This window comes from Lissotriton helveticus, chromosome 5_1, assembly GCF_964261635.1.
Source record: "Lissotriton helveticus chromosome 5_1, aLisHel1.1, whole genome shotgun sequence".
Taxonomy (NCBI): domain Eukaryota; kingdom Metazoa; phylum Chordata; class Amphibia; order Caudata; family Salamandridae; genus Lissotriton; species Lissotriton helveticus.
The window spans coordinates 109,866,298-109,892,833 of NC_136065.1; the positions used below are offsets into that span (position 1 = coordinate 109,866,298).

Consider the following 26,536-nt stretch of genomic DNA (forward strand, 5'->3'; position numbering starts at 1 on the left):
GAAGTTTATTAAGTTAAAAAACTGTTCTAACCTTTTCAGAACAGCACTTGTGAAGACCTCTTGAAATCTCTGACCTCTCTCTTTGAGGAATATTTGTATAAGATGACACCCTGGATACAGTAAGGCTCTTCACAAAGTTCAGACTTGATCAGCTGTGGTAGCAACAGTGGTGGGAGGACAGGCTTCAAATCTGGCAAAGAGTTTCTATTGAGAGAGGATCTCATATAGTTAACTATGAACTTGTTCAGTTTGTCTTCTTTGTAGTCCCTTAAGGAGAAGGAAGCTGTAGCCAGTCTAAATGGAGAATGCGGTAATGGTGTCTATGGAGCAAATATGGCAGCAACTTGCATGGGTGAACATGAGTGTTCTTCAGGGTTGTTCAGTTTTTGCATAGGTCATTGTAACTTGTGACTTATGCAGGACATAAAACCGGTAATCTGGTAAGTATTTGGAAAGAGAGAATCCTATTAGATAATGTTCCCAGCCTATGAGTAATATTGATAATTGAATTTAATTGAATTGAAAGAGTTCTTATATAGCGCAAACTGCCACCCTACGGGTATCCTGGCGCTTACACTGAGAGAATTGACCAGAGTACAGATATGTCAGGATATCGGAAGGAAAAAGGAGATCAATCCTTAGGAAAGAGCCAGGTTTTAAGACTCTTTCTAAACTCGATCAGGGAGTTAATTTGTCTGATACTCTGGGGTAACTCGTTCCAAAGATGGGCACCAGCCACATTAAATGCCCTCCCTCCCATCCTAGAACGTTTGAATCTGGGGATCGCCAGCAGACTGGCGCTAGAGGAGCGAAGCTGCCTCTTGGGCTGATACCAGGTGAATTTTTTCTGCAGTGTTACTGGACCCAGATCATGTACCGCTCTGTGCACCAAGCAGAGTGAGTTAAAGTGGACCCTTTCCTTGATGGGCAGCCAGTGTAGGTCTCTCAGAGCCAGGGTAGTGAATGATCTACGATGCCTATTTAGCACCAGTTTTGCTGCTGCAGACTGGACTCTCTGCAACCCCTGAAAGATGTACTGTGGTGCTCCCAAATACAGGGAGTTGCAATAATCCAGCCTGTTTATCACTGTGCTTCTCACTGCAAGGGAGCACAAGTCTTTTGGTAGTAGTGGGAGTATCTGACGCAACATGCGCATCAGGGAGAAGCACACAGTGGCGGTCTTATTTGCCTGTGACTCCATTTGAAGATTGTCGTCGATCAGAACCCCCAAATTGAGTACCATGCTGACCGGAACCAGCGGTTCCTCCTCAGGGGTGAGCATAAACTCCAATGGTATATGTTTAGACATACTGACAGAGGAGCAGTACACCACCTCAGTCTTCCCACCATTGAACTGTGAGGAGTTTCTTCGGAGCCAGCTATGAGTATTTAACTATGCAGGGTTTTCCTGTAAACATGTTTTATTTCTTTAACAATGGACATCTTGAAGATTTTAGCAGATATATGTTTTAATGTTCTTTTTATTTATTATAAAAGATCTTTGTGAGAGAAAATATCTGCAATAACATTGTTTGAGGTAGAGAAGTGTGGCTCAATGGTTAGAGCGGCAGACCCTGATGCAGTAGTCTGGCCGGGACCAGGGTTCAATTCCCGCCTCGGCGGGTCTCGGGCTCAATTTCCTCGGACCTGATAATTCTCGCCTCGGAGCCTATTCTAATCATGAGTCCCACTCTGCACCTCTGGGCAATAGCTTGCTTAATCTCCACAACGGCCCCAACAACGCTGAGGATGCCTGACTTCACCTTGGGGGTGCCCAGGAGTGGGCTCCTCACAGGGAAAGGCCAGGAAGGGTTCCTCGGCGGTATTCGTACAAGCGCCGAGATGCCTACGGGTAGTCGTGCGCTATACAAGTTCGTAATCATTTCATTTCATCATTTCATTTCATTTCATTCATTTCATCCAATTTCTTCTGAAACTATGTATTCTGATAGAGCTTGTCTGTATTTCTCAATGCTTGAGAGAGAGAACACAAGATGTTTGTAGCTTTTCTGTTGGAGGATGAAAGTGTCTGAAATAGTTTAGTACTACATAATCCCGAACAAAAAATTCAAGAAAAGGTTTTATTATATTTTTGTGAATAGCAACGAGCATATTTTGCCCCAAGATTTGAAGACATTAGTTGACGGTGACTCATGGTTTTTGCCATGGAAATATTATAACCTTACACAGTAATTCGCAAGTTTCACAGTCTCTTTCTAAAAACTAGAAACACTACCGTGTTGGGTTGGATAACTGTATTTGTCTTCCTTGTAGATTGACATATCTACGATTGCTGCCCAGGCGGGGCCATCGCTGAACAATCTGGTATTGAAATCACAGGAGCTGGTTATCCAGTTGCATTCTTTACAAGTTGACCGGCAGGAATTTGTCTGTCTGAAGTTCCTCATCCTCTTCAGTGTTGGTAAGTACTTTAATCTGTTCTATGGCTCTGGTGTTTGGTTAGTATGCACTATGTTCTGCTCAAAATGAATGAATCTTGTTGTTAAACTGCAGCTGAGATTCATCTTTCTGATTATAGGCAACAGGGTGTTAGCTGGTATTCCGTTGCATTGAGAGAAACCCTTTCTTTTTCTAAATCTTTTATGTCTGGCTTGACTGCACAGTTGACTTCCAGACCTGTTGTTACCAATTAAATCAAATATTCATAGATTTGGCTTTTACTCCTTCTACAAGATTGTTACTCTTTTGCACTATGCGATTTGCTCTTTGGTGTATCATTCTACCCCCGGTGACGGCCTGCATTCAGATTCATATAGGACTATCTTGCCTGTGAAAAATGCACTCAGGTCAGCAGACATTCAATGATTTATCTCATACCTTAATTACATACAGAATACAAATTTGTTTTGTTTTCTTTTTGCACCAATGCAGTTTTTAAATGTTTTATCCCGGTCTCAAAATGGAGGGAAGATGTATTGGCTTTCCCAATACTTGATACTTTTGCTTTTGTTTATATAAGCACTTAACAACAGTGAAAAAAAAGATGTTGCATAAAATAATTACAAAGTTAATAACCAACATGAGAAATTGGGTTACTGGATGGGGGGGGGGGGTAAACCCCTTCTCATGCAGCAACGACAATCCTTGTCAGGTTGAAGTCACAAGAAAACCCCAAATTCATCTGAACTAAACCCTCGTGTAGCTTGGCACAGAGCAGTCAGGCTTAACTCAGAGGCACTGTGTGAAGTATCTATGCAGCACTTCAAAAAGTAATTAAATGGAAACAAAACACAAGAAAAGTCCCGCACCAATTTAGAAAAATAGAGTACATTTATAATGCATAAATCAAGACCAAAACAGCAAACATCCAGTCAGAATAGTAGATATGCAGTTTTAAAGATTTTTATTTAATAAAGCACCAAAAACCACAGAATGCTAACTGTGGATATTTGGACATGTTAGACCAGGATAAAGTCAAAGGTTCAGGCTGACTGCGATGGAGCACGGGACGAACAAGACTACCTTAAATCCCGGTTGCAAAGAGATGCAGAGTCTTGTGTCAAATAGCCGAGGTGATGAGAGGTCCTGACCAGAGATGCATCATGCAGTGCCAGATCTGAGGAGCTGCAGGGCTGCAGGGCTGCAATACAAGGTCTTGCATCGCCATTGAGGGGGCTGTTGATGAGGGAGCTTGCAATTTTAAGTCCTGTGTCAATCAATCAATCAAGTCATTTATAGAGCGCACTACTCACCCGTAGGGTCTCAAGGCGCTAGGTGGGGGGGGGGGGTGCCGTTACTGCTCGAACAGCCAGGTCTTGAGCTTCTTCCTGAAGGAGAGGTGGTCTTGGGTCAGGCGCAGGTCGGTCGGGAGTGAGTTCCAGGTCTTGGCGGCCAGGTAGGAGAAGGACCTTCCTCCTGTTGTCGCTCTTCGGATGCGGGGGATGTCAGCATATGTATCACATCGGCTTGTTCCGAAGAAGCTGCGGGGATTACAATGAGGAGTCCCATATTGCAATCAAAGGCTCCTGTTGTTGAGAGGCCCTGATTCTCTAGCCAGGAGGCTAGCCAACTAGCCTTTGGAGTCACCCTGGTGGTCCTGGGTTCAACAGATACAGGCCCAGACCTTCTCACCCAGGCAAGAGGGCAGCAGGACAGTACAGCAGCACAGCAGTGTTTCCTAGCAGCAGTTCAGCAGAGTGGCAGTCCTTTCAGCGGCACAGCAGTCCTTCTTTCTGGCAGAATCTACAGGTCCAGAAGTCTTCTGAGGAGTTGGGGTCTGAGGTCCTGCATTAATACCTGGTGCCATTTTGAAGTGGAGGAAGCTTCTAGAGGTTACCACCCCCTTAAGGTGTCATTTCCCCAGCTTGTTTAGAGTTACAAAAGACTAGTAACAAACCCTATGTGAGAGTGCTCAGGCAAAGCCTTTGTCATGCGCAAATGTGATAGGTGACAGTTCCTTCACAACGTTACATCAGAGTGGCTAGTCCTGACAACACCTACTTTCAATTTGTCTCACTGTCTGGGAGCAATACACGAAGATCAACTGCCAGGATCATAGACAGAAGTCTTTTAGGAATTCTAGATGTGGTAGGTGCCCTAAAAAAGGACAAGGTAGAGTTCTTTGCTCGTCTGCACCACACATTGTATAGTATGCCTTTAAGGCGTACATGCATGGAAGAATATCAAGTTACGCAGTGTTTCGAAGAAAGTAAGGGAAAAAGGAGTTAAGAAAATGTGTAGAATTGACAAGGCACAGAAAAACCTCCCTGACTGTCACAATGTCACTTCAAGACCTGCGCTCCAGTGGAAGTTGAATGAGGCCAGGGAACACCTGGTTGAGTTTTTAGAAAAAAGGGTTGGAGAGAGATGGGATGCCAGTAAACTGGCCCATTATGAATATGGGGAAGGGTGTGGGAAACTACTAGCCTGGAAGAGAAGGCAAGAGTTGCTCCTAAATGAGATTAAGGCTGTGCAGATTGGCCCTACTCCAGAACGCTGCCTGCAAAACTACAGTATTGGGATGGCAGTCAGGGATTTTTTTCAAGACTTATGTACTGGGGATACAATATCCAACCAGACAGAATTGAAGGAATGGTTGCAACAGAACTCTCTCCCTAGGTTGGCTATTAGTCAACAACCATTCCGCAATCAAGAAATCACTGCTGTAGACATAGGGAAATCAATTGCCTATTTAAAAAGAGGGAAAGAGGGAGGCCCGGGTGGCATCCCGAATGAGCTGTATAAAGTTCTAAAGGAAGTGCTTGTCCCGCACCTAACCAATTTACTGAATAGCATTTATATTAACCATGCATCTCCTCCAACTTCGTGGAAAGAGGCAGTCATAACACAAATTATAAAACCCACTAAGGACCTAAAAAATGTGCGTCTTACAGGCCTATTTCCTTGCTGAATAGTGACTACAAAATATTCACACAAATACTTGCCAAAAGGTTAGATAGTGTGTTAATGAACATTCTACATGAAAATCAAAAGGGTTTTATGAAACATCGGCAACTCCATGACTTAACGCACGGTTTAATTAGTACAAAGGATATTGCTATTACAACTAGGTCTCCCTTAACCGTATTAATATAGTTGACGCCGCCAAAACATTCAACAGAGTCAGCTGGCTCTATCTGTATGAAGTTACTGAACAAAATGGGTTAGGTAACAACTTCCTTAAGGCTATATATCGATATATAATGCACCAACAGCAAGGATAGTGATAAACGGTTCTCTCTCATCTAAAATTACTATAGGCCGGGGTGCTAGACAAGGATGATCGTTGTCGCCTCTCCTCTTTAACTTATACATAGAACCCCTTGGGCAAGAAGAATCAGGTCAGAACAGAAAATTCTCCCTTTTAAATATCTGGACTGGATTAATGTATGCTGATGACCTCTTCATCTATACACTTAATCGGAAAGTATCACTACCACTCATAATGGAACTGACGGAGGTCTTCTGGATATTTAGTAAACGAGGATTAAAAGGAGACCATGACTTGGAATGCTCCAATTGACTCCACACTAGAAAAGCTGGAGATTAGATATCTTGGGGTAAGAATAGTTAAAGACCTGGACAAGATGGCTTTTATTACCTTCAAAAGGATCTATTTGGAGACTAAGAAATTATTGAAGTCATGGATGTATTTGCCTCTATCGATTCAGGGGAGAGAAAACTTAGTTAAATGATGATTCTCCCCAAGCTAACCTTTATATTCAAGGCTCTACCAACACATTTTAAAACGAGTGGTTTAGGAAGCTGCAAGGTGACTTGAGTAGTTTAATCTGTAAAAATAAAGCTATATGGATAGGTTGGAAAAAATGCTGTACAAAAAAAATAGATGGAGGGATAGCACTCCTGGATTTCCAACTATACCATTGGGCCTTCTGGATGTATGTCATCACAACGCATGCTTTTACTACGCATGCCTTTACAACGCAGGTTTTACAACGCGCATGCCTTTACAACGCAGGTTTTACAACGCAAGTCGTTACAACGACTTGCGTTGGGGGGCGCTGGATAGTGGAATAGTTTAATTTACTATTCCAACTCCAGTCCCCGTGGATAGTAGGGAATGTTTTGGATAGTAAATTAAACTATTCCCTATCCTACAGCGCCCTCCAGCGCAAGTCGTTGTAATGACTTGCGTTGTAAATCCTGCATTGTAATAGTAGTGCGTCATAAAAGTTGCGTTCAAGATTTTACTAGCAGCCTGCAGACCATGGGTTCAAGTTAAACAGATTCTTGGAATCCCGTACTATAGCAGTAACGCCCCTATATGGAACTCACTGGGGACCCCTCAATGCATTTTAGAAGCCCGGGCCATGCGTTTATAACAGCAGGTCTGACAAAATGGGGTCAGCTTTCGATCAAGGCTCTGTGATATCATGGGGCACTTAAGCAGCAAGCACCAACTTTACCCTATCAAGGTTTAAAAAACACCAGTTAGCAATTTGGTTCTAATACCAACTGCAGATTGGGCTCAAAATAGAGTGGGATGAAGAGATAACGAAGGACAAGAGATGTGTGAAGGAAGTGTCCAAATGGTACTGGATGTTGGTGGAAGTGGAGTATGGTCCTCCTACTTTTCTTTGCCAGAGGAGATTTGGAAGATGGACCTGCTGGAAACAGACATCCAAAATCTATGGCAAGAGTCTGTGGCTACATTTTGGGTTACGGTGGATCTGAACCTCTGAGGAGGAACCATCTGTTTACTTTATACAGAGCATACTGGTCCCCCAAGAAGCTGTCAAAGATGGGTGGAAACAAGGAGAGATTATACCCTAATTGTATTCTAGAGAATGCAGACGACGTCCATCTACTATGGCAGTGTCCAGTAATCCAATTCTTCTGACAAGATGTGGGTAAATCTTTGTTGAGATTATTTGGGGGCAATATAGAGGTAAGTCTTGAATTGGTCATCTTCAAAATTCTAGCTGGTGGTGAGAACTATCACTAATTGAGGAAAGTTCAGGCTCAACTTCTTTTTATTTTGATAATAATTGCATGTAGGGAACTTTGCACAAAATGGATCTCTCACAATGCACTATCGACACTCAAGTGGGTGTCTTATACTAGACATTTTTGCAGGAATGAGACTAAGCTACAATCAATACCGCTTCATCCCAGGTCACTGCTAGCTTAGATCTTGGGCCTAAGTCGTATATGAGAACTAAAAAATTGATTTTTTTTAAAATGAAGTATTACACAAATTCCAACATCAACAGACTAATAACCCACAATTGTCAAATCAAGTCTATAGATAGTGCCAAAGTACTGTTGATCCTCTTTCGAGAAAATAGTTTAACTAGGACAAAATCCGTTGATAACAAAATTATTTGTGTGTTGACAAAAGCCAAACTGGTTTCAAAGTAGAAAGCAGTGGGCAAACGTCGCAGTTTCGGTCTCTTGTATAATTAATATGCAAGACCATCCTCAGGACAATGCTTAGAAACAAAATACCCCATAGAGTTCATAATTTTGTATCACTTGCAGTAAAATGTACATTGTAATTGCAATGGATTTGAATTTGACCTTATTGAAATACTTGGGATTCCAGCATGAAAAGTTATGATTTTACTTTGAATAGGGTTCAGATGTGGCTCTGTTCTCGAGTACCGATATACATGGCCACAGACCAATGGGACTGAGTTTTGTGTTCGAATAGGCCTGGCAGCTAAAGCCCCTGCCAATGCTTGTTAACTATAGGTTCTCCCACCACATGTATATGGGTTCTTAAAATCTCTAATGATACCATTATCGACCCAATTATTTTCACATCTTTATATTTGGTTCTTCCTTCCTGGTGTCTACATCTGTAATTATTGTTAATTTTTGTCTCTGTCTCTCTTATACGTTTAATTCTTTGTTCCCTTTCTCCTTTACATGGCCCTTTATTATCCTCTTATTATTACTCTCTCTTTCCCCTATCTTTTTCCATCCACTGTCTTCTTAATTCATTGCCTTCCCCATCTCACACCATCTATTGCCTTCACACTTTACCTCTCATCCATAGCCTACTTTATCCCTTTATAATTCTTTGCTTTACCCATGTTTTTCCTCTATATATTGTCTTTGTCACCTCTCTCTCCATCAACTGTATTACTTATCCCTCTCTCCATACACCCATCTCTTTATAGCACTTCTCTTCCCTACCTCCTTCATCCATTGTCTTCCCAACCACTATCCCTCTTTCATAATTTCAACTCTTCCCATAATATTTTAATGTATTGAATGTGCACTTTCTCATTCATTGTCTTCCTAATCTCTCTACCCATTGATTTCCCCAGTTCCCACTCCATCCATTTCCTACCCCAGCTCCCTCTTTATACATTCTCTTTCCCAACTCCCACTCCATGTGCTGCTGCTCCCAGCACTCTCTAGTCATTGTCTTTCCCTACTTCCAATCCATACCGTTGTCTTCCCCAGCTCCCCCTCCATCCAATGTCTTTCCCAACTCCACCCCATCTTCTTTGATTGTATTCTCAACTCCCTCTCTATCCACTGCATTCCAATATGCTTTTTTCAATTTGTTCACCAGCTCTTATATGTGACCCTTGTTAGGTTGATTGATTTCTGGGATCTTTAGCCAGGTGGGCTCAACCAGCGTGTTGAAAATTCCTATCTTTGGCAATGGATAACTCAGTGGCGTAGTGGCCAGCACCCACCTGCTCTTACCGGCGGCTGTGATGGGTTGGCTGTCATAGGAATCGCCGCCCCCACCCCCGCTCTTACATGCAGCCGCCGGTCGGAAAGCACAACATCTAGCTATGCCACTGTGATAACTGTCTATTTGTGGGTGTGCTTGGTTGAAAGTTGGTGGCCTCTGTCCTCTCAGATTGAGGTAACCCTGGGCATAGTGTGCATAGCGGGGCTACGCGGAGGGCCACGGAGTTGGAAACCAACTCTGTGGAACTCCGCTACGCCGCCCGCATCCACCCCCCTATTAAGAAATGCTACCAGTAATAAAAAAAAACTAAAAACCACTTACCTTTTTACCGCGGCATCACGGGCTGCCTGCCTCCTCTTCCTCGCCATACGGGTACTGCTTGAAAAAACTGCACATGCGCGCGCGCCTGCGCATACGCCTTTCTCACAAGAAATGTGCATGCAAGGGCGTGCGCTCATGCGCAGTTTTCTCAAGCAGTACCCGTATGGCTAGGAAGAGGAGGGGGACAGCCCTGTGACGCCGCAGTAAAGAGGTAAGTGGTTTTTAGGTTTTTTTTAAGTACTGGAAACTTATACCATAATAGAGGGGTGGATGCGAGCGGCAGGCCAACTCCGCTCTGCTCCGCTGCGGAGATTTGCATTCTCTGCGTTCTCCAAGGAATGTGGAGTAGGAAAATCTCCGCACACTCCGCGGGCAGAGCGGAGATCTCCGCCCGTGCCTAAATTGAGGCACATGTTATGGAACCCATGAATTAGTGTAGCCCCTGTTTCTAAAGTAATACACAGTGTGGCTCTTGCAGGCTCAGACAAAGACTGCCATGCCAACCCCGCGAGCATTATAGGACACTTATATCTGACACAAATCCAACCACCCTCTTCTTCTCTTGTAACTGGAAGCTAACACATGCCAGCAGTGTACTCTTTTTTAAAGAAAGCTTCTTCATACCAAGATTCAAAAAAACATATCTGAATTTATCTTCTGCTCTTTGCGGGATGATAATGTGGTGATTGTGAGCGGCGTCTATGCCTGATCTGGAAGACAAACAGTCCACTCCGATATGTGAGGGCGCCAGAGCTGACTTTTTCAGCACTAATTGCTGTTGGTAAACCTTTTGTTAAATGCCTTGTCTTGTATTTCTTATCAAGAACATAAGATAATAACCCGCAAGTAAGTTTGATATGAATGGGGACTTTGCAGTGGAAGATATGAGCGGGTGCTATAGAATCACATTCTTCCCAGATGTTGATGTTGCATGACGAATCGCAGGTAGCTTCTGAAGAACGGATGTGTACAATATCTGCAAACTCATTGCCCCTTGCTTTTGTGTTGTGTACAATTCCTCGAAAAAGATAACAAGTCAGTGATGACACAGAAACTCTCAGCAATTTGTACACAATACTGTCACTGACCGGCTATTGTGATATGACTCATTTTCGATCTAGAAGATGCATTTATGCGCTATTCATTGTTTGCCATATACAAGATAGATATAATAATGCTATTTGTTATTATATGTTTTGTACTGAGTTCACTTGAAGGTGAACTGCAGCTTAATACATTTGTCATTGCGTGCACACTAAAGTTCTGGAATGGCTCACTTCAATTCTACACAACATTACTAAATCAAGTGTGCACCTACCCTTTCTCTAATGCCCCATCTTCAATTTTGGAAAATTTCCTTCAGTGTCCTCTACACATCCCAATGCAATTCACTTTAATAAATAGGGATCGTCACGCCTGCAGGTTCACCTGCATCCGGACCTGCCCTGCACCAGCACTCGCCAAGCCGAACATCAGCAGCAACCACCTCAAGTGCTTCCTGCTCAACACCCGCTCCGTCCACAGACACGCCGTAGAACTCTGGAACCTCCTCGACACCACCGCCCCTGACGTTGCCTTCCTCACCGAGACCTGGATGAACGCCTCCTCAGCCCCAGACATCGCCATCGCCATCCCGGAGGGCTACAAGATCATCCGGAGGGACCGCACCGCCAACCTGACGGGAGGAGGCATTGCCATCATCCACAGAGACACCATCCGCTTCACGACCAACACCGACGACACCCTAACCACCGCTGAACACCTGCATTTCCAGATCCACACCGACCCGAAGACCACCCTCAGAGGCACCCTGATCTACCGACCCCCGGGACCACGCACACGATTCAGCGAGGACATCACCGACTTCGTCAGCCCGCATGCCCTCCCCTCCGCCGACTACATCCTCCTGGGGGACCTCAACTTCCACCTGGAGAACAACAGCGACCGCAACACCATCAGCCTGCTCGACAACCTCGCCAACCTCGGACTCAAGCAACTGGTGACCTCCCCCACCCACCTCGCCGGACACACACTCGACGCAGTCTTCTCATCCAGCAAAGACGTCACCTTCAGCCACGCAACAAGACTCCACTGGACGGACCACAGCTGCGTCCACTTCACCTTCAAAAGAACGACGATCCACCACCACCAGCAACAGGCTGCCCGAAGAAGCTGGAACAAGATCACAGCCGACCAGCTCACCGCTTCCCTGAGCCAGCACCCTCCCGCCAGCTCAGCGAACCCCAGCCAGGCCGCTGACAACCTCACGATGTGGATCAACAACTGCGCAGACGAACTCGCCCCTCTGAGAACCCCACCCAGCGGACCCTGCAGCAGAAAAACACCATGGTTCACCGACGAACTCAAGAGCTCCAAGAAGAACTGTCGAGCCCTCGAGAAAGTCTGGAGAAGGGAACCAACCACGGACAACATGACCACCCTCAAGCACGCCACCCGGAAACACCACCAACTGATCCGCGCCACCAAGAAAAATACTTACAAGGACCGGCTGGACAACAACGCACACAACTGCAAGGAACTCTTCAACATCGTGAAAGAGCTCTCCAACCCTAACGCCGCAAACAACGACATCACCCCGTCGCAAGACCTCTGCAACTCCCTCGCGTCCTACTTCCACAACAAGATCGCGGACATACACAACAGCTTCAGCAACCAACCAACGGAAGCCACAACCGCAACAACGCCACCCACCACCACCCTCCGCACCTGGACTCCGATCAGCACCGAAGACACCATCCGCACAATGAACTCCATCCACTCCGGATCTCCGACCGACCCCTGCCCTCACCACGTCTTCAACAAGGCCGACGCTGTCATCGCACCCCACCTGCGGGACATCATCAACACCTCCTTCAGCACCGCCACCTTCCCGGAGAGCTGGAAGCACGCCGAACTCAGCGCCCTTCTCAAGAAACCCACAGCAGACCCCACCGACCTCAAGAACTACCGTCCCATCTCGCTCCTCCCGTTCCCAGCCAAAGTCATCGAGAAGACCGTCAACAAACAACTGGCCGCCTTCCTCGAGACAAATGGATCCCTCGACCCCTCACAGTCTGGCTTCCGAGCGAACCACAGCACCGAGACCGCCCTCATCGCTGCCACCGATGACCTTCGAACTCTGATGGACAACGGGGAAACAGCGGCCCTCATCCTCCTGGACCTCTCCGCGGCTTTCGACACTGTCTGCCACCGCACCCTAGTACAGCGCCTCGGCAACATCGGAATCCAGGACAAGGCACTGGAATGGATCACCTCCTTCCTCGACGGAAGAACGCAGAGAGTCCGCCTACCACCGTACAAGTCAGAGGCCACCGAAGTCATCTGCGGCGTACCCCAGGGATCCTCGCTGAGCCCAACCCTCTTCAACGTCTACATGAGCCCCCTCGCGACCATCGCACGCCAACACAACCTGAACATCATCTCCTACGCCGATGACACCCAGCTGATCCTCTCCCTGACCAACGACCCCGACGCCGCCAGAGCCAACCTGCACGAAGGGATGAGAGAGGTAGCCGAATGGATGACGACCAGCCGCCTGAAACTGAACGCAGACAAGACGGAGGTCCTCATCCTGGGCTCCTCGCCCTCCGCCTGGGACGACTCCTGGTGGCCCCCCGCCCTGGGCACCGCACCCATACCGACGGACCACGCACGCAACCTGGGCTTCATCCTGGACTCCTCCCTCTCCATGACCAGACAAGTCAACGCCGTCTCCTCGTCATGCTTCAACATCCTGCGCATGCTACGGAAGATCTTCCGGTGGATCCCCACCGAGACCAGGAAGACTGTCACCCAGGCCCTCGTCACTAGCCGACTGGACTACGGCAACGCCCTCTACGCCGGAACCACCGCCAAGCTCCAGAAGAGACTCCAGCGGATCCAGAACACCTCAGCCAGACTCATCCTCGACATCCCACGAAACAGCCACATCTCCGGACACCTGAGAGACCTGCACTGGCTCCCGGTCAACAAGAGGATCACCTTCCGCCTCCTCACCCACGCGCACAAAGCCCTACACGACCAAGGCCCGAGCTACCTCAACAACAGGATCAACTTCTACACTCCCACGCGCCTCCTCAGATCAACCAGCCACGCCCTCGCCGCCGTCCCCCGCATCCGAAGAGCGACAACAGGAGGAAGGTCCTTCTCCCACCTGGCTGCCAAGACCTGGAACTCACTCCCGTCCGACCTGCGCCTGACCCAAGACCACCTCTCCTTCAGGAAGAAGCTCAAGACCTGGCTGTTCGAGCAGTAACGGCACCCCCCCCCTCCCAGCGCCTTGAGACCCTACGGGTGAGTAGTGCGCTATACAAATGACTTGATTGATTGACAAATGACTTGATTGATCGTCTTATAGTAGAGGGACTTTCCAGTTCAAGTGTATATGTTTATCCAGTTTATATAACATTACTCCTGGTTTCCAAACCAACCTATGAGATTTGACTTCTAACTTCATTAAAGAACTCATTGATTAGTCCAGCATATTCCGTACCCAGAAATATTTTCGGGGTGTCCTCAAACAAACTTGAGATTGGGTGATGATCATTTCTTACCCAATTGTTTGCATTTACTGTTCTTCTCTTCATCAGGCTTCCCTTTCCTAAAAGCCTGAGGCAGCTTGGAAAACCAGGCTGGTGACTTTTAAAATGTTGACAGGTTATTTCTCAGTTCTACCACATTGTTGCATTTCAGTTAATAATTACAATTAGTCCTCACAGCACTTACTACATTATATTACCACCTGGGATCTTAAGCACACCTAATCTTTGCACCAAATCCTTTGACTTGTAAATCAACAACCACCTCTCTCCCCAAAGATGCATAGAGTGGAAACACTTAGATAGTCGGTTTCCATCTGTCCCCCCACCCCAGGCTAAATTTTCTAATTCTAAATCAGACCCTCACCCTTGACACAAAGTAGTAGAACCTGCAACAAGATGGTGGCACAGAGTCACCCAGCAGTAGCCAGACACGGGTCCTCGAGAGGGAGATAGCAATTTGTACGGGTTGCAAATGCTAACGATCTGTGACCTCGCGCAGATATCTAGTTACAAAACCATGGAAGATAGACTAGACCAAGGTCACATCCTTCTTCTGCTACAAGGAGTGGGCCATAAGTGGACCCCAACTTGAGTGCACTCGCTGAATAATTGAGAGGGGGCAAGTGTGCTTTCTCCTCCAGGAGGGTATTAAGGCGTGGACATAAACCATTTCGCATTTCTCCCATGCTTGATTGGAATGCTGGGAAGCTGAGCCGGACAATTCCATTGGCCTAGACAAGACTGTTATGTACAAAGGCTGGACTCGATGGCTCAGCAGAGTAATGCATCTTCTAGAGGACTCTTTGTTTGAACTTGGTTCCTGGATTCCTGGGTCCACTCAGTCGTTCATGCTTCCAAAGTCAGCCATCGAAATTTCAGCACTAAAGGTTGAACGTGCAGTATTGTAGGCTACAATAGGCTTGAATCTCTCTCTACCTCACAGACAGTTTCTTCCTCCTCTTCTCGAGTGATGAGGTGACCGCCGTAGACTATGGCACCCCGTCACATTGCCCCACTATGGCACCCCGTCGCATTGCCCCACTTTACCCTTCCAATTGACCAACCACCCCTCCCCCCCCCCCCTACTTTCCCTCTTGCTTATCTGGTAGAACTGCTCTTTGGTAAGTAGTGAAAGTAGTCTGCCTCCACTGTTTCCTTTCAAGCCACATGGTTATTAAATTAGTGAATGTACCCAATGTATCTTTCGGTTATGTGCACTATATTAATTCACTTCTGCACATTGTTTTCAATGCTGGAAAGTGTTCAGGCTTCTGTGTAGACAATATTTGCGCTCTAGAAGAAAACGAACATCTAAATAAAAAGTTTTAAAAAATAAGGCTGTGAGGATGTGAGCTGGCTATGAAATGATTTAATTCCTGCACACACTTCTTTTTCCCAGTGACGCCTGGCTGAAGGCATTGCTCGTTTCCCCCTTGCAACCCCAGCATAGACATTCGTAGGAGGCCCAATGTCACAGTGTTTAATAAGCTGAGGCCAGCCCGAAGTTTTAAAATAGAGCCTGTTTTTGGAAGGCTCGTCGCCCATCAGACCGAGACACATAATTGCTGATAGGACGTCGGCATAACACGACTGTTGACACCATTCCGGCGATATCTAAATGAACCTGCGTCACAGGAATGCAGCTAGAACTGTCCCTTCACCGGAGCCCAGATTTCTCAGGAATATCCCCCGACACGAAGTCTGTGGTAAAAGCGACGAACGCCGTTTCACACATCAAATGCTCGTCGGTGTTAGACATAATATCTACCGGGGCAGGGGCCGCTGCTAGGGGGGCCCGGGCGCTCGGCACGCTCTGGAGGGGGCCCGTGGCACTGGGTCGCCGTACCCCTCCCCAGCCGTCCAAACATTTCTCATCTGCTTGTATCGCCTCCATCACGTTTGCACCATCGCTCCTCGCAGCCGCGTTCGAGCGATCCCTGGATCCCGTTGCCATGGCAACATCTGCGCTCGGAAGCGCTGTTCCGATGCTGTGCACAAGCCGATCGCAAACGATGTGGTTGATCCGCGGACCTGTACCTACACAAGTGCATAATTAACCCCCCGCCATTGCGCCATTAGAGAGATTTCTTTCGGATGGTGAACTTCATTCTAAAATGAATCTTGCATCTGGTTTCATGGCCATGGATGCATTACTGTAACCCTGAGGTTTTAGGTTTGGCCTACAGATATCCTTAGCAGTCTGGAGGGATATCCTGCCATCACACAGCACAAACTACACACCGCACAACAAAATGACACATGAACATATATATCATCAAATCAACTTTATTCGGTTTTACAAATAAAAGTTGAGTTAAAAAAAATCCAAATGACATTAAATACATATTTCCTAGACTGACGAATCAAATATAACCATGGTTGGAATACATAACATATCCTCCCTAGACAATCACTGTAAATAATAATACAAAATTCAATTTCAGATGGTATATACTATACTCTCTCTCTCTCTCTCCCTCTCTCCCTCCCTCCCTCTCTCCCCTCCCTCCCAAGCATCTCTGCCCTGCCACCCATCAAGCGTCTCTGCGCTGCCACCCATCAAGCGTCTCTGCCCTGCCACCCATCAAGCGTCTCTGCCCTGCCACCCAATAACCGTCTCTGCGCTGCCACCCATCAAGCATCTCTGCGCTGCCCCCCATCAAGCATCTCTGCGCTGCCACCCATCAAGCGTCTCTGCGCTGCCACTCATCAAGCGTCTCTGCGCTGCCACCCATCAAGCATCTCTGCGCTGCCCCCCATCAAGCATCTCTGCGCTGCCACTCATCAAGCGTCTCTGCCCTGCCACCCAATAACCGTCTCTGCGCTGCCACCCATCAAGCATCTCTGCGCTGCCCCCCATCAAGCATCTCTGCGCTGCCACCCATCAAGCGTCTCTGCGCTGGCTCCCATCAAGCGTCTCTGCGCTGCCACTTATCAAGCGTCTCTGTTTTCGGCTGACCAAGCGCTGCCCAGCAGGCTACAATGTCATCTAGGTTGAATAGATCAATTTCCGCGCTGTTGGGCGATTGCGGACGCGGAACCCAAGACCCATTCCCTTGTACATCCATATATACACTTTAGGCAATGGGCAGCAAAGCATCAGTTGGCTCTTTAAAGACTTCCTGGACCACTCTCGACTCTCTTTGCAGCCGGTGCAAGGCACCTGGGAGCTGGTGTTCTGTAGGGGCTTACATCACGAGGAATGGTTCATAGCCTTAGAGAGCCACATAAAGTACCCAGTAATGTCCGCTTTAAGCTCATTGAACTTTTTATCCTTCCTAGCCCTATCTACCACCCTCTAATGTGTCTATTGCACAAGCCAAATCGGGCCTGTGCCTTTGTGGGACGGGCGATGCTGGCTCCCACCATAGGTTATTGGAATGCTACTCACTGTCCTCCTATGGAATGGGAGTTCTTGGCTGTCATTTACAGACCTTGTTTTTTAGCACTGTTCTTTTAGTGTGATATGCATCATTGTGTCTAAAAGGGAGCAAGAATTTATTTCACGTAAAAATATAATGACATTTGCCATATTTGTATTTTGCCTCCTTATGCATCATTTTGTGTAATTTTCAAAATGTTGTATACGGATGGGAAAGCAAATTATGCCAATTTCACACAATGCTAATATTTTCAATGGACTGGTCCGCAAAATTACGCGAAATTACGCTGAGTTACTTGAAAATTCGCTGAGATTCAGTGGAGTTCCACAAACAGGCAGAAATCACTAAGTTGCACGGCTCGCACTGATGGTAAGCAACCGAAGCTTGTTCCATGCTGAAAAATCAGCACAAATAATACCACGTGGTGTGCCAGAGGGCGCTGCGTCTCGAGTTTTAACTCTAGCGGCAGCCTTTGCACTGAGAACAGTTGCAAAAGTCTGCATTGGGAAAAACTTGCCGGGAGCTTTCCTAGTGCCCAAAAATCACACCTGGGGATGCTAATACTCGCTTGCCAACTTATCGTTGGTGAGCTGCGCACAAGTAAAAAATCCACCATGTGGCAGTTGGCAGAGTTTGGCCAGAACTCCCCTTTACATGTGTAATGCAGACTGGTAAATATTTCGCCAACTCCACTGGCAGAGCGGAATTTACCGCCCACTCCTAACTTATGCCTGCAAAGTCAGGTGAAGTTAGGTAATTCTGGACTTCAAGAAGAATCTGTTGCACAATACATAAAAGTCTCTTTGGCTCTGGCCCTAAATATTTGACTGAAAAACTCAACCTCTATTGTCCTGGACGTTCCCTGCGATCTAGCAATCAATTACTACTTCAGGTCCCCAGGATTAAGAGGATTAGGCAGGGAGGTCGAGCTTTTTCCCATAAAGGCCCCACTCTTTGGAACTCACTCCCTTTTACTTTGAAACAAAATACTAATTTCCAGTCTTTTAGGAAGTCTCTCAAAACATATTTATTTTCGACTTCCTAATTACTTTACAGATTACAAAACCTGATTGGGCATATCTAGCAATAGCGTAAGCGCGGAGATACCCCTTCGGGGGTCGAATCCTGCGCTATATAAGAATATAAATAAATAAATAAATAAATAAAGAAGTTTGAAGTTCATCCGAATCGTAATTTCGCTATCACTCATCTCTCTGTCGGCACCCAGAGCTGTGTTTCCCTGCAATGACTCTGGGTTGTATCATGCAGCAACTGCTGTCACTCAACAGAGTATGGCCTTAAGGAGTCTCCGTAATCCAATCTAGACAAAAGAATGCCCGGATGATATAAGGAGCAGCATGAAAAGGCAAAAGCTGGAAATAGGATACGGTGGAAGTCTCACTAGAAATGACTCTGGAAATCTTATTCTGCCATTGCAGGAACTCTGATATGTCTAAGTGACTGAAAACCAGCACTTCATTATGACATACAGCTCTGAATGTGATATGGGGCACTCCTTGGGTGCAACCACACACAAGGGCTGGAGGTGGTTGGTGGGTGCTGGTCTCTTTCTTTGGAGATGTCTAAAGTGCAGGAAGCAAGAGAGAGCCAGGCCAGATGTAATTTGCTTCAAGCCATTCAGTGCTTCCCATTTAATTGGTCCCAATTGTGCTCTGCTTTTGACTCGCTGGCTCTCATCCACTACATATGTTTTTGCTAAAATCTAATCAAAGAAGGTCATTGATTCAATTTTAATAATAAACTCTATTCATTATCCATTTAAATTAATAAAGATTTTCATGTGGAGTGTTTTGATGCAAGGCGGGATGTACTGACATTAAAAGCTCAATCCTCTCTGATTTGATTCATGCAGCGGCATTTACAAAGACAGCTCATGAACTGATAATGGGATACCATGCAGGCTAGACCTGAAGTAGAGGGTAGGAGCATTGTCTGGAGATGAAAAGGCTTGCCGAAGCACAGCGGAACATTAAAAAACAGCAAATTCTAGTTGTCAAATCGAGTAAGAACCATAGCCACGGTATAGGTTTAGGTAACTTAGGGGGCTCAAGTTTATAGCGTTTGGCTGACTGACTGACAGATGGCCGGGGTGGAAACCCCTCTTTTGGCACCACCTGCAGCCCGTCTACCAAAATCCAGAGCTGACCACCATCCACTTAAGATTGTTTCACCGAAGTGGTTCCCAACTCCATGGCTGGATATGCTTTGGTAAGACAAACTGCAATGGCGGTGTGAAGGAAAACAAACTGCATGTTTTTCATTTTCCAAAGGCGAGTCTGAAAATGAAAAACAGGTCAATCTGTGATTTTTATTCCAGTGTGTTAGAAATAGTTTACTGCCTGATAATGCCATACTTTACCTGGTGGACCCAGATAGGAAAAATGATAGTGAACATGGGTGGGGCTTCCAGCACCTGTTGGTTGTTCAGGCAAGAGCTTCTGACACCTGTTGGTTGTCCAGGCAAGAGCTTCCGGCATCTGTGGTTGTCCGGGCAAGAGTTTCCGGCACCTGTGGTTGTCCAGGCAAGAGCTTCCAGCACTTGTTGGTTGTCCAGGCAAGAGCTTCCGGCACCTATTGGTTGTCCAGGCAAGAGCTTCCGTCACCTATTGGTTGTCCAGGCAAGAGCATCCAGCACCTGATGGTTTTCCAGGCAAGAGCTTGCAGCCCTTATTGCTTGTCCAGGCAAGAGCGTCCAGCACCTGTGGTTGTCCAGGCAAGAGCTTCCAGCACCTAATGGTTGTCCAGGTAAGAGCTTGCAGCCCCTATTGGTTGTACAGGTAAGAGCTTCCATCACTTGTTGGTTATCCAGGCAAGGGTATTTTCTCAGTTGCTATATTGACGGCAAACACTTCCCTCCAGTGACCTTTTTTTGAGGCTGGGAAAGAAAGTAGTTGGAAAGATCCGGTTGATTTTCTATTATCACCCACCTCTGACATGGCCACACACTATACTACACAATAGCACTCATAGAACGTAAAGAAGTTGGGTATAAGTCTGATTAGAACACTAGTTGTGTTGACATTATGGCCTTCAAGTTTTTTATGTTACCTTTGTCTCCAACTCTTCTCCATTTGCCTAAATAAAACCTAAAGTAACAGAACATTCCAAAAGTACCATCTGCAGGGACTGATATTTAGTATGTAGCTTCTTTATAGATATCAGAGCCACTGCAATGATTTTGACAGTCTAGAGGCGGTTCCCACTCCCGTGAGTGCAACATTAGGGAAAGTAATGATTTAATATTTAAATAAAAATAAATTAATTATCAATACCAATAAAAATGTAATGAATATTAATGACCAATTAGACAATATGTAATAATTATGTAATTATAAATGCCAATAAATATTATGAATTAAAAATTTAATACCTAATAACAATTAATTACAACAAATTAATTTCCAATACCAAAATTAATAAGTAATAAAAAATACCAATTAATAAATACTTTACAGTAAATTAATTATCAATACACAAAAATAATTTCAATAATTACAATTAAAATACTTTCCACCCTATTCCCTTATAAACACACAACCCGCTCCGAATAATAAATTAATACAATTAATATAATAATCAATTAATGAATTAATAAAAATTAATAAAATGAATAACCAATTAATAAAAATGTATTACCAATTAATAACTAATTAACAATATATTTATTATCAATACCAATAAATAAAAATAAATAATTACTTAATTACAATTAAATTACTTCCACCCTATTTCCCCTATAAACCCACAACCCGCTACAAAACTAAAACACAAAATTGAATTTAAAATAATTGAAAATTCCTAAAAATTAATATTTAATTTACTATAATTAAATTACTTCCCACCCTATTCCCCTATAAACCCACAACCCACTACGGAATTCAATTATGCAAAAATTAAATAACATAAAATTCGTTACTTAAAAAATTTCAAACATACATTACAAAAATATTACATACTTTTAACACATATACTAACACTTAAAACACTATTGAAAAATTCGATATTTTTAACAACTATATTATGACTGGCGATATTACTAACTTTGATATTATGAAAAACGATATTTCTTACCTGAATTTCGATATTCTTCAACACTATATTTTTGCAATTCGATATTCTGTCAATTCTATGTAAAAAACTCGATATTCTGTCCATTCAATATTTGTTTTTCGATATTGTAACTAGTCACCCCATCGGATAGGAAGAAGTGAGTGGCAATAATGCTAGCCTCCGCACAAAATCCAGTGGAAGCATCAGCAATGGAGGGTCATTTATGAGGTAGTTGATTCCCCCCAATCTGGCAGTTCCACCGGTTCCCAAGTAGGTAACCCAGCAGAGTAGAAGCCTTGACGAGAGTGTAACTAAAGATTTCCTCTCCACCAGAGGAACCATGAAGCAATTAATTAAATTTATTAATAACTCGATAAATGATCCCGAGGCAGATGGTACAAGTATATACAGCTCTCACTAGCATGCATTAGAATATTTGTTCAGTGTTTGACAACAGGAGTGGAACCAGGTAGTTGACATCACATTAGTAGTGATTTCCCTAGGTCATGAAGAATAGCCAATAGGGGTATGGCTAGAAACCAATCAATCAATCAATCAAGGCATTTATAGAGCGCACTACTCACCCGGAGGGTCTCAAGGCGCTTGGGGGGGGGGGGGGGTGTGCCGCTACTGCTCGAACAGCCAGGTCTTGAGCTTCTTCCTGAAGGAGAGGTGGTCTTGGGTCAGGCGAAGGTCGGTCGGGAGGGTGTTCCAGGTCTTGGCGGCCAGGTAGGAGAAGGACCTTCCTCCTGTTGTCGCTCTTCGGATGCGAGGGACGGCGGCGAGGGCGTGGTTGGTCGATCGGAGGTGGCGTTTGGGAGCGTAGAAGTTGAGGCGGTTGTTGAGGTAGCTCGGGCCATGGTCGTGTAGGGCTCTGTGTGCGTGGGTGAGGAGACGGAAGGTGATTCTCTTGTTGACGGGGAGCCAGTGCAGGTCTCTCAGATGTCCGGAGATGTGGCTGCGTTGGGGGATGTCGAGGATGAGTCTGGCTGAGGCGTTCTGGATCCGCTGGAGTCTCTTCTGGAGCTTGGCGGTGGTTCCGGCGTAGAGGGCGTTGCCGTAGTCCAGTCGGCTGGTGACGAGGGCCTGGGTGACCGTCTTCCTGGTCTCGGTGGGGATCCACCGGAAGATCTTCCGTAGCATGCGCAGGATGTTTAAACAGGACGCGGAGACGGCGTTGACTTGTCTGGTCATGGAGAGGGAGGAGTCCAGGATGAAGCCCAGGTTGCGTGCGTGGTCTGTCGGTTTGGGTGCGGTGCCCAGGGCGGGGGGCCACCAGGAGTCGTCCCAGGCGGAGGGCGAGGAGCCTAGGATGAGGACTTCCGTCTTGTCTGAGTTCAGTTTCAGGCGGCTGGTCGTCATCCACTCGGCTACGTCTTTCATCCCTTCGTGGAGGTTGGTTCTGGCGGCGGCGGGGTCGTTGGTCAGGGAGAGGATCAGCTGGGTGTCGTCGGCGTAGGAGATGATGTTGAGGTTGTGTTGGCGTGCGATGGCCGCAAGGGGGCTCATGTAGACGTTGAAGAGGGTGGGGCTGAGCGAGGAGCCCTGAGGAACGCCGCAGATGACTTCCGTGGCTGCAGATCTGGACGGTGGCAGGCGTACTCTCTGTGTCCTTCCAGCGAGGAAGGAGATGATCCACTCCAGAGCCTTTTCCTGGATTCCGATGTTGCTGAGGCGCTGCACTAGGGTGCGGTGGCAAACAGTGTCGAACGCCGCGGAGAGGTCTAGGAGGATGAGGGCTGCTGTTTCGCCGTTGTCCAGCAGGGCTCGGATGTCATCGGTGGCAGCGATGAGGGCGGTCTCGGTGCTGTGGTTGGCTCGGAAGCCAGACTGTGAGGGGTCGAGGGATCCATTCGTCTCGAGGAAGGCGGCCAGCTGCTTGTTGACGGTCTTCTCGATGACTTTGGCTGGAAACGGGAGGAGCGAGATGGGGCGGTAATTCTTGAGTTCGGTGGGGTCCGCTGTTGGTTTCTTTAGTAGAGCGCTGATTTCGGCGTGCTGCCAGCTCTCAGGGAAGGTGGCGGTGTCGAAGGAGGTGTTGATGATGTCCCGCAGGTGGGGTGCGATGACAGCGTCGGCCTTGTTGAAGACGTGGTGAGGGCAGGGGTCTGTCGGAGATCCGGAGTGGATAGAGTTCATCGTGCAGATGGTGTCTTCTGTGTTGATCTGGGTCCAGGCACTGAGGGTGGTGGTGGGGGGCGTTGGTGCGGTCGTGGGGAGCGTTGTTTGTGGGCTGAAGCTGTTGTGTATGTCAGCGATCTTGTTGTGGAAGTAGGAGGCGAGGGAGTTGCAGAGGTCTTGCGACGGGGTGATGTCGTTGATTCCGGCGTTGGAGAGCTCTTTCACGATGTTGAAGAGTTCCTTGCAGTTGTGTGCGTTGTTGTCCAGCCGGTCCTTGAATGCTGATTTCCTGGTGGCGTGGATCAGTTGATGGTGCTTCCGGGTGGCGAGCTTGAGGGTGGTCATGTTGTCCGGTGTTGGCTCCCTTCTCCAGGCTTTCTCGAGGGCTCGGCAGTTCTTCTTGGAGCTCTTGAGTTCGTCGGTGAACCATGGGGCCTTCTTGCTGCCGGGTCTGCTAGGCGGGGTCCTCAGTGGGGCGAGGTCGTCTGCGCAGTTGCTGATCCACTTCGTGAGGTTGTCGGCGGCCTGGCTGGGGTTCGCTGAGCTGGCGGGAGGGTGTTGGCTCAAGGAAGTGGCGAGCTGGTTTGCTGTGATCTTGTTCCAGTTTCTTCGAGCAACCTGTTGCTGGTGGTGGTGGATCGTGGATCTTCTGAAGGTGAAGTGGACGCAGCTGTGGTCCGTCCAGTGGAGTCCGGTGGCGTGGCTGAAGACGATGTCCTTGCTGGAAGAGAAGACAGCGTCGAGTGTGTGTCCGGCGAGGTGGGTGGGGGTGGTCACCAGCTGCTTGAGTCCGAGGATGGCGAGGTTGTCAAGCAGGGTGGTGGTGTTGCGGTCGTTGTTGTTCTCCAGGTGGAAGTTGATGTCCCCCAGGAGGATGAAGTCAGCGCAGGGGAGGGCGTGCGGGCTGATGAAGTCGGCGATGTCTTCGCTGAATTGTGTGCATGGTCCCGGGGATCGGTAGATGAGGGTGCCTCTGAGGGTGGTTTTGGGGTCCGTGTGGATCTGGAAGTGCAGGTGTTCGGCGGTTGTCAGGGTGTCGTCGGTGTTGGTCGCGATGCGGATGGTGTCTCTGTAGATGATGGCGATGCCTCCTCCAGTCTGGTTGCCGCGGTCTCTTCGGGTGATCTTGTAGCCCTCTGGGATGGCGATGGCGATGTCGGGCGCTGAGGAGTCGTTCATCCAGGTTTCCGTGAGGAAGGCGACGTCAGGAGCTGTGGTGTCGAGGAGGTTCCAGAGTTCGATGGCGTGTCTGTGGACGGAGCGGGTGTTGAGTAGGATGCACTTGAGGTGGTTGCTGCTGGTGTTCGGCTTGGCGGGCGCTGGTGCGGGGCAGGTCCGGATGCAGGTGAACTTGCAGGCGTGGCAGCTGAAGGGTCCGTGGGTTCGTCTCGGGGTGGCTCGGTAGCATCCCGGGATTCGGCCGGTGTTGAGTGCGTTGAGGGTGGCGGCGTCGTACGTCCAGCGGGGGCCAGGGGTCTTGGCCCGGGGCGCGGTCCAGGCGCGGACGGGCGCAGACGGGCTTACCTGTGGCGCACCTTCCGCGCTCAGTCGGTGCTCCCGCTGCGCGCGTCCGCTGCGCGGTCGCTCTGGGGGCGTCATAAAAAGGGAGCCGGTCGGAAGGGTCTGCGGGAGGGCGGGAGCGGGAGCCAATCGGCTGGCGGGGGGGAGGGGCCGCGGGCTAGGGCGGCGGGAAAATCTGGCGCGGCCTCGGCGGGCCTCGGGTGGCGGGAAAATCTGGCGCGGCCTCGGCGGGCCTCGGGTGGCTGGGGTGGCGGGAAAATCTGGCGCGGCCTCGGCGGGCCTCGGGTGGCTGGGGTGGCGGGAAAATCTGGCGCGGCCTCGGTGGGCCTCGGGTGGCTGGGGTGGCGGGAAAATCTGGCGCGGCCTCGGCGGGCCTCGGGTGGCGGGAGGCTGGTGGGCTCGGCGGCCCTCGGGTGGCTGGAGGCTGGAGTGCTCGGCGGCCCTCGGTGGCTGGGGCTGAGCAGGCAGGCACAGGAGCGTGGGGGTGACCAGGCCAGGAGGCGCAGTGGTCACTCCCTGGCTCAGGTCGGGCTCCCCTTAAAAAGGGAGCCGGTCGGGAGGGTCTGCGGGAGGGCGGGAGCGGGAGCCAATCGGCTGGCGGGGGGGCGGTACCGCGGGAAAATCTGGAGCGGCCTCGGCGGGCCTCGGGTGGCTGGGGTGGTGGGAAAATCTGGCACGGCCTCGGCGGGCCTCGGGTGGCTTGGGTGGTGGGAAAATCTGGCGCGGCCTCGGCGGGCCTCGGGTGGCTGGGGTGGCGGGAAAATCTGGCGCGGCCTCGGCGGGCCTCGGGTGGCTGGGGTGGCGGGAAAATCTGGCGCGGCCTCGGCGGGCCTCGGGTGGCGGGAGGCTGGTGGGCTCGGCGGCCCTCGGGTGGCTGGAGGCTGGAGTGCTCGGCGGCCCTCGGTGGCTGGGGCTGAGCAGGCAGGCACAGGAGCGTGGGGGTGACCAGGCCAGGAGGCGCAGTGGTCGACCGTTTAAGAATTAGGAACATTACCCCCTTTTTTTCTGAAAATCCCCCCATGCTTTTAACCATACCAAGGGGTCAGAATAAAAAAACAAATCTACTAGCTAGGTATTTTTAAAAAAAATTATTTTTTATAAAGACCTTTATTTTGTTTGTTTCTGCACAGTCACACAGCTTTTGGCCTACAACCTCAGGGGCCGGCCGCCATCATATCTCACGTATTTTTCATGTTTAGACCTAACACAGCCCATAAGCCGCCAACCCGGAGGTGCGGCGGCGTTACCGTACACTTATGCAGACGTGTCATTATCAGAGTACACAATCAAATAGGTATAGTTTTATATATAATAACTATTAACAACATGAACATGGAGTCATTTCACACGGTTGATGATATTACAAACAACGGTTGTGATAGTCCTAGTCCGGTGTCGGGTACCTTATGTCTATTGTATGC

At 48.1% G+C, this 26,536-nt stretch overlaps 1 protein-coding gene across 1 annotated transcript in view; it reads left to right on the top strand.

The window, feature by feature from the left end:
- Nucleotides 1-26,536, top strand: part of NR5A1 (nuclear receptor subfamily 5 group A member 1) — a 441,357-nt gene that overhangs the window by 347,129 nt on the left and 67,692 nt on the right. Inside the window, exon 7 of the mRNA XM_078641831.1 lies at nt 2,275-2,422. Within this exon, the coding sequence (XP_078497957.1) occupies nt 2,275-2,422 (148 nt within the window). The remainder of the gene's footprint in view (nt 1-2,274; nt 2,423-26,536) is intronic.